The 8,572-nt window shown below is 44.2% G+C and overlaps 2 protein-coding genes across 2 annotated transcripts in view; one reads left to right on the top strand and one right to left on the bottom strand.

The window, feature by feature from the left end:
* The window catches only part of T265_14353 (hypothetical protein), a gene marked incomplete at both ends in the record, with an annotated part of 29,522 nt that extends 21,493 nt beyond the window's left edge, over window positions 1–8,029 (bottom strand). Inside the window, 9 exons of the mRNA XM_009173275.1 lie at window positions 261–843; window positions 3,370–3,662; window positions 4,816–5,091; window positions 7,029–7,194; window positions 7,248–7,324; window positions 7,362–7,445; window positions 7,484–7,532; window positions 7,574–7,682; window positions 7,720–8,029. Of these exons, the coding sequence (XP_009171539.1) occupies window positions 261–843; window positions 3,370–3,662; window positions 4,816–5,091; window positions 7,029–7,194; window positions 7,248–7,324; window positions 7,362–7,445; window positions 7,484–7,532; window positions 7,574–7,682; window positions 7,720–8,029 (1,947 nt within the window). The remainder of the gene's footprint in view (window positions 1–260; window positions 844–3,369; window positions 3,663–4,815; window positions 5,092–7,028; window positions 7,195–7,247; window positions 7,325–7,361; window positions 7,446–7,483; window positions 7,533–7,573; window positions 7,683–7,719) is intronic.
* The window catches only part of T265_07681 (hypothetical protein), a gene marked incomplete at both ends in the record, with an annotated part of 21,216 nt that overhangs the window by 2,377 nt on the left and 10,267 nt on the right, over window positions 1–8,572 (top strand). Inside the window, one exon of the mRNA XM_009173260.1 lies at window positions 471–531. Coding sequence (XP_009171524.1) covers window positions 471–531 — 61 coding nt within the window. The remainder of the gene's footprint in view (window positions 1–470; window positions 532–8,572) is intronic.

The following is an 8,572-nucleotide window of genomic DNA, read 5'->3' on the forward strand; positions in this document are numbered from 1 at the left end:
AAGTACATATATATATATATATATATATATATATAAGTGTATTCCTGAGATTCCATCAACCGGATTTCCAGCTTGAGCGTAAATTTGCAAGTGAAGTTATGCACTCATTTGCAAAGTAAGTTGGTGTCAATAGCAGCAAAATGTAAGCTGAATCTCCCGTTTAACGTATCATTCGACTGACATTTAGAAACAAATACACACTACGGGTGCTTCGCTTTATTATTATACAGTTATGATCAACAATAGTGGTCAAAACGTACTGCCAATTCCTCATCACGCAACAACAATCGCAGCAAGAGGCAGATTGGGCGAGCAAGGGATCTATAGGATCCTGCAGTAGGCATATTGCAGCTGACAGCCTTCAGCAAGCGTTGCAGTCCGAGACGTCGGAAACAACGAGCTGACACCTTGGGAAGCGGGGCAGTTGCTTCGATCAGGGCGACTTCCTCTTCTTCATCCTCTGTGTTTAGCTGTTCATCATCATCGGAGTACCCCGGATCGCCGCGGGATGGAACAGCTGACTCAAGGGGGGTGAGTGCGGCTGTGGGTAACACAATTGGAGCCTCGGCTGGAACGTCCTGATCTCCATAGTCTAAACCCTCCATTAAGAGAGTTTGGAAACAATGAAAGAATTCTGCCACACTCAACAGGCGACCAAAGAGAGGTTCCGTAAAGCCGTCAGGCAGATGGAGAGGAGACGTCTGAGGTAGAGCGACACATCTACTGTCCGTAGCGAGCAAGTCTTGATCGTCACACAGGCGGTTGGCTTTAATGCGTTCTAGGCGTTGCTTTTCGCGGTTTGCACGTAAATAGGCCTTCCGTTCCTCGGGTGTCATTGATAAACTACGGAAAAGATAGAATTTAGATGGAGAAATCAGAGATGAACACTGATTGCAGAGACGATAATGGAATTTTCCATAATTCGATAAAAAAATGAGGACAGTATGACTGGCAGGGAATATGCCTACTGTGCAAAACATTTTGCAAATGAAAACGAAACTGTCTGGTGTTGTAAAATGATGTAAAACTTCAACGGAACAAATACCCTCCCATGGTGACCGTTCTCCGTGGATTCCGTGACAGAATATGACGAGTCTGTAAAACGGTTGCCTTCTTCAACGAACTGGATCATTCTGGGCTAACAAATTTCGCAACCTCTTACTCAACTGAAATGAATGGGTCCGATAATTTGACATAGATACATCACATCACGGAAACGAAAACGAGGGCAACCAGCGGAAACCCGAAAAATACCGAGCTGTCGTGCGTTGCTCTAACCCTTGTTCCGACTACATTATATTCAATCTGTATCGCGACTGTGACGCGTTCCAAAGAGTGACTCCACGTGCACGCGTTAGGTTGTTTTATCAGTCAAGTTACTTTCGTCATGAACAGATTGGGCATTAACACAATGTGTGCACCTCCATAATTCATTTAGCTTTACCAAGAAGTGTATATGTACTCAAGAAGCCTCTTATACCAGGTCGGTCAGTGGCTAGAGGTCTGCCTATAGATCTTCTGGTCCTCAAAGCTGGGGGTGAGGCATGCGTGGGGATTTTCTCCTTAAAAACGTAAACTGCTGTGGCGGCGACTACCAATACCTTACGGTTGGGCTTCTTAGGACACTAATCATCCTCCTATTTAGATATTCGTGTGCTGGAAGTATCATAACCCAAATACAACCATGAGTCGTACAATTGCAAATGACCTCATGCCACATCGGTTGTAACCAAGAGCCATCAGCTGGGTCGCCCCACTTGTCGTATACACCAGGACGGGTACTGGTGGCGCAAGTTCATTACGAACTATATGAATCCGGGACAAATATCAGCGAGATGGAGCGCCACCGTTCTAATCCAAATGTGAGAAATTTCTACAAAAATACCCATAGTATCAGCCTGGTAGACTGCGTCTAGCTTGATGATTACTATTATCTTACATAGGTTGATCAATCACCCGTGGAAACCAAGCTGGCCTTCGATTGTCGAGGTGTATGATCACATCCCTCAAGTCAACAGATTAATCGAAGAGGACCGAGGATAACAGGCATCCCCCCATGCCCCGATGGGCTTTGCATAGTCTAGAGTGCGGTGGATGTCATCTACCAGGATAATATCATCAAGATAGTCTACAGATCGCCAATGATTTTCATTGGTACCCAGCAGTCGGTTATTTTCGATGTTGATTGGGATACGTGTTCATGTTCAGATGATCGCGCTGGAGAACAGCGTTGGTTGAATTCAGCAAGCGGGACCGTTCAGAACTATTGCTGTTTTCATGACAGAAGAATGATACTCTTGAGAGTGAAAGATGTACAAGCGGTTGAGCGATGGTGCACTTCGGACTCCTCTTCATTCTAGGACCTTAGACATATCACACCGGTGTTGTCGTCAGTGATTATGCTGGTGAGCGATGACTCATTATCGTCTGCTATGTGAAAATGGTAGGTTTATACTTTCGGGTTTACTCTCCTCAGAAGGATCGCATTTCGAGAAAATTTCGTGACGCTTGAACTGTCTTTTCTCGAAGGGTTCCTCAAAGAGGAAGTACTGTAGATGAAATCATATCGCGGAGCGAATCATGAAGAAACTACTGCATGCCGAGTCTATTTTCACAGGTAGTTAGCTAAATCTTGGATAATGAAAAAAGCGGTTACGGATGCTCCACAGGAGGCATCTCTTGAAGGAACCACCGTCACGCACACACACACAGTTCCAATTCTCAACTTTTCTCATGTCGACAAGTCCTAGTAGGAATCTTGGAATGTCCCAGTATGAAATCAACATTTCACAACAGATATCGAGAGGTCTCAAGAGATCTGTGAGTAGTACGTCAATACATTTTCAGTCTTAAGTTATGTTGATGTGAAGCTGACGTATTCAGGCCAACCACGGACATTGTTGGATCACTATCGAGACATACCAGTGATTCTTGTAGAGACACTTCAACATAAGTAAATTTCTAGTCAGTTGGTTCAAGCTTCTTATTTCACAAGGTGGTATTTCCACTTTTAGCTCAACTATGCTCCCTGTTGAGATGGACCAAGTGGTTAGAGCACGAATTTACTGACCGGAAGGTCAGTAGTTCGAACCCGACCTCTGCCTCTCGACTTCCCTTGTCTAGGCCTGGGCAACCTGGCAGTATCCCAGCCCTCGTGCTTCCTTTGGGTGACATGACAGTTAGGCACCGAAAGGGTGCAACAGCTGAACGATGCTCCCTGTTCAACGTTTCCGTTCCAGTAGTTGTGGTAGGCTACAACAAAAAACATCACCCGAGGACCCGTGCGCCTAAATGCAAGCAGCCTAGAATTATTTGAAACAGAATCATATGGACGGTGAAAACTGGAAGAGTAGGTGGATAAGGACGTACAGCTTTTTATGAAACTGAATCGCCTCTCGCCGCGAGCAGACTTTCTCGCGCAGTTCTGCAGGCAGCCTGGCAATATCTGCGTCACAGAGAATTTTCGCGCATATGTTGATACAGGAAGTAATTAAAGGATTCCCCGAAGACTCCGCAGCTAACTTCATCAGCTGCTGGGCTGCTCGTGGTAGGGCTGGAGGACTTGAGGGCACAAGTTTCGTAGGTGTAGGTCCATCAGTATTCACAGTAGAGGAGGATGGAGTTTGCTTGCCTGCGTTTTTGCTAAACTGGAACAGGGTGACCTGAAATATGATAATGCGGATGTGAGTGGAATGGGTAAAAACTAAGCGGTATAAGCCATCAGAAAATTAGAAACTGAACTGGGACCTCCGATGAGCTTGCACAAAATTTCTTGGGACAGCTAAAGGAATTGTCATGCTTGTAAAATATGGTGCAAATGTTTACCAGTCAATCCGTTTGATTTACACGCCTGTACATTCAGACGGATGTCTGCGTGCTCCTCTGGGAATAAAACTCGAGGGCCGAGCTTTTATCGATCTTTCAATCTTCATCTTTCATGTTCCTCAAGGGAACATTTGCCAACGAGGAACATTGCCTCTCACACAATGTGCACAGTGGACGTCGTTCAATATTGGAAAGATGAGGTGATTTTGACTTGTCAGGAGCAGTCGCAGATTGAGCCACTGATAGACAAAAACCCAAGCATGTGTTTAGGAAATCGCCATCATCAACATCAGTGCTAAGCACCAGTGATTCGGGTTCGTGCTGTGCCTGAAACACAAATACCGAGTCACACGTTGGGGAAGATAAAAGAGCCCTTCGTTCGGTGGTACACTGGTGCTTGAAAGACGAACAATGGCACACGCTGAATTCAGAAAAGCAAAACCAAAGCCATTCAAATTTCAGATGACAGTTATTCCCTCATAAACCTTTTCCTCGGCTCATATTATGGAGTGGGAGTTCGGCTGAGTTCAGTTGGGTAACCATGAACCATGCATGTATTTACAGCAGCTCTGGTCATCGCATACGACAGCGAACAGTGTAGGGTGAAAGAGGACGGTCGGTTCAGAAAACACATGAACACAAAGGTATACTGAATCAATGCTTAGAAATAAGAGAACAGGTGCGACAGTGTCAACCGTGGCGGGAAATCGTCACGTTGGTAATTCTATCTAATGACATGATTTTAAGGAATGCGTTGGAACTATGGAACGGAAAAGAATAAACCGCTTGTTTGATGTATACGGAATGAAAGACCAGGTCGTAGAATTACAGGTAGCTGTAGTACAGCAGCAGAAATCACCTAGTTGACAGCATCATTCCAAAATGTGTAATGCAATGAAACTGCAAGTCAATGATGGTACACATACGGGACCGAAACACAAAACAAAGCAAGAACCCAACATTCGCAACCAAAGACAACTACCAACTCACTTGCTTCATCTTCTTTTTGATAAATTCTTCTGTCGGTGACTTGGCAATATGCTTCTTCATCTGCTTTTTGAATGCCGTTAGAGGGAGTTCGTCCTCAGGCTGTTCGACATTTTCTTCCCTCAAGACCGAGAATCGCTTCCCCCGTTTTACTATCGGAGTTGGAAGGGAGTCAAGAGTACCGTTTTCTACTGGTGTTCCATCGACATTGGCTTGTCGATCGTTTTTTATTAAACGGGCCAAGTACTCAGCTTCAATAGCATTGGACATCTGTTTTAACTGGAAAATTGAAAACGTTCGTAAGAGAGCTTATTACTGTTCAACGTTCGAATTCATGACTCCTCTCACGTCGCTGAACCATCTTTGACAAAAACACAGCTAACGGATACGAAGATGAGACGCTTTTGGAGAGTTATTGATTCCATGCAAGAGCACGGGCTCATTTTGTCCAACTGGAAAAATGAAGGTTAATTCTACGGAAGAATTAGCAACGAATTTTCGAAATAGATCAACAAATCGGTAGAGTATTCTTCGAGTGACCATAATTGATGAAACAAAACCTATTCAAGATATGAACGTAACACACTACTCGTAAGGTGGCTGGAAACTCTTCGACATCCCACGAACGGCTTCACTCTTCTCGGGGCCCATCAAGTGGAAGCAGTCTCCGATTTTCCTCAGCCTTATGTTCCACTTGAATCCAAATTGCACGAAATTATCCGCATACACTCATTTACACACCGATTTGGTTTTCACGAGAGACCCAACTGAATCTTTTGTTTATGGTGTTCTTCACCCTATGAGCAGTATTTTGCGTTTATACAATGCATTGCGACACTGTCGTATCGTACCGATTAAAACATGAAGCGGCCTGGTGTAGCACATCCAGTTGAAGGATATCGTATAACGAGAGATTCATTTGGGTTTCTCGTGAAAATCAAATTGATATGCAAATGATTGTTTCACTCTTCAAAACATTCTCCGGCAATGGTTACACAGGTATTCCCGTCTTATACCTGTCAAATTAACTCTCAGCAAAGATGTAAAATGACTACCATTCACAGTATAACTTGCTAATTTTGATCATATCTGCTAGGTTCGTTGCAGAACTTCCCTCCAGGGGTGCCCTCCTGTTTGTTGCAGATCCTAGGTGACAGTATTATTACATAATGATAATCAGAAGCATTTCTTCGAATACATGCCACTGCTGATGTCGGTTAACACCCAAAGTGCTTTTCCGCAGACGAGAGGTGATGGATATCATTCTGGAGAAGTGTTGCGGTGAATAAAAACCTTAGTGTAGTGTGATTTTACAAATGCATATCGTGTTTAATAAGGGAAACCTGACGGCTTTGTCAAATTGAAACCAACGTAAAAGTTAAGATCACCATTAGGTCTCCTTTATACATTCATTCACGGCCCGGATCCTCGCAAGAACTAGTGACAAGTGTTGTCGCCAGTACTTTAATGTGTGTATTTACACAATAGTTGCTGAATGCATTCCACTACGACAGGTTACCTAATTAAAAATACAGTGCAGATGAGGTGTATAACAGGGAAATGTTTACAAAGTGCAGCCAATACCGAGTACAGTCTACATAGCCTGAGCGGTTCTCCACGCAACACTCTTCGCCAGCTACGACCTAATGCCTCAGCATTGAGAGAGACCAATAAGACTCTTATGTCGCAGTGCCCAGTCTGCAAGGGGTTACTGTATTGCTTCACTTTTGGTACGTGTGGCCCACATCCACAAAAGTATGGTCTTGTCTCCAAAAAAGAATAAATATAATAATAATCGTTCAGCTGTAGCACCCTTTCGGTGCCTAGGTGCCATGCCACTCGCAGGAAGCACGAGGGCTGGGATACTGCCAGGTTGCCCAAGCCTAGACAGGGGAAGTCGAGCGGCAGAGGTTGGGTTCGAACCATGGACCCGGCCAGTAAATTTGCGCTCCAACCACTTCGGCCATCTCGCCCCCCTCTCCAAAAGAAGCATGAAGTGAAGTCACCAAGTGGGCACGTAAACACAGTTATGAGGTATCGCGTTTCGTGAAAAGCCACTTTTGATGGAAGAATGGTCGTTGTCGTCGAAATCAAAACATCAGTGGTAAATACCCGTACCAAACAGGCATTTGAAGGAGGGGCTGGTAGCCACCTTATGTATTTGAAGAGGTAATTTGATACACGTGGCAGAAGGGGACTAAACACATAAGGCTAACCTTCACACGGTCCACTTCAAAACCAGGGCCTTTTGATGTGATTTTGTAACGGCGTAAGAGGTCTGCATCTACAATCCATGGACCACTGAAGTTCGGTCCGTAACGCATTGCGTGGGCACGGATAAACATTCGAATGTGTTCTTTCGATGGAATTCTATTTAGGCGACTGAAATAAAGAATTTACGAGTCATTTAAACGGAGGTACGGAACTTAACTTACTCGATCGAACAGGCTGGAACATCGTTCACAACGAGAGGGACATCTGACAACACTTTGACAGTGTATGCGTAATTTTTCTGGCAGTATATCTATTTAACAGTTGAAGTATCCTACTTTGACGGGAGTTGTCCGCTTCGTCACGTTTTCTTTATCACTGCTGTTAGGGGAGGTATTCGAACCTGCGTTGCTAACAGTCATCTAAAACACCAAGGTAAAGACACCTGGCAACTACATACCGAATCGACGGGGTGGCTTTTGTCTACATCATTGATAATCCCATGGATTCTGCAAAATAGCGTTAAAACTGAGTGAAAATTCCAAATTACGGTTGGCTAGAAACGGAATCCACTTTGAGTTTGACGGGTTCGGTCACATAAAACTGTTCTTGGAGTCCAGTCCAACAACTATGGACCAAATTCTCAAGGGGGAGCGTACCTGAGGGAAGTAGATGTGCGTCAAAGGGATTACTTACTCAAGTGAACGGTTTCCAACACAGGTTTTTCAAAGCATTTCGGAAAATTTTTCTTTAGGATACGATGGGAAGTTGCCTCACTCTTAGCAGCATCCCGGTAGGTTAGGTTGCTTCTTCCCGTAACTCGACAAGTCCATACATTTCTGCCGTAAACTGTGGTTTTCTGTTGCAATTCTTGGGCCGATGTGCAAACTTCTTGTGTTTCAGGCACGATAAATGGCGGTTTGTCTTCATCTTCTTTCGATTCGACGGGGTTTTGCTCTTCGCGAACCACTTTCTTCTTCTTCCAAATGGGATTCAGTACATGCAACCTAGCCCCCAGTAAAGGCATGTGTGGGGTTTTACAGGCCCAAGTTAGGTGAACGCGCGAACCTATTAATGATGAGAAAATATCAGGTAAAAGAATCGGTAAGTACAGTTTTGAGCCGGTTTCCGACTGACCTATCGAAACTGACGAACTAGTTCAGGGGCATGGACGATCATGGTAGGACAATGTTCATTTCAGTTAACAAATACTATTGCTCAAAACACATTATTGAAATTTCAGCCGATGATGATATCGTACAGTACAGGCCAGCCTGGTTCATGTGCAATAGAGCCGAATCCACAAAGAACGGATTTCACTGCGATATCCAGAGTCACACCATACTAGGCAATAGAGCTCCAGACCCCTGTTTCCTGATCCTCAAGTAAAATCAGTACAGATGTATCCTCGAAAAACGTAACCATTTTGGTATTTCTGCTTTTTTGAACAAGGGACTTGGGACTTAAGGTGCGAGATTACTGACCAGATCTGTAGTCTTTAATATATATATATATATATATATATATATATATATAGGCACGCTGGAAT

Source organism: Opisthorchis viverrini (genome assembly GCF_000715545.1).
Source record: "Opisthorchis viverrini unplaced genomic scaffold opera_v5_180, whole genome shotgun sequence".
Taxonomy (NCBI): domain Eukaryota; kingdom Metazoa; phylum Platyhelminthes; class Trematoda; order Opisthorchiida; family Opisthorchiidae; genus Opisthorchis; species Opisthorchis viverrini.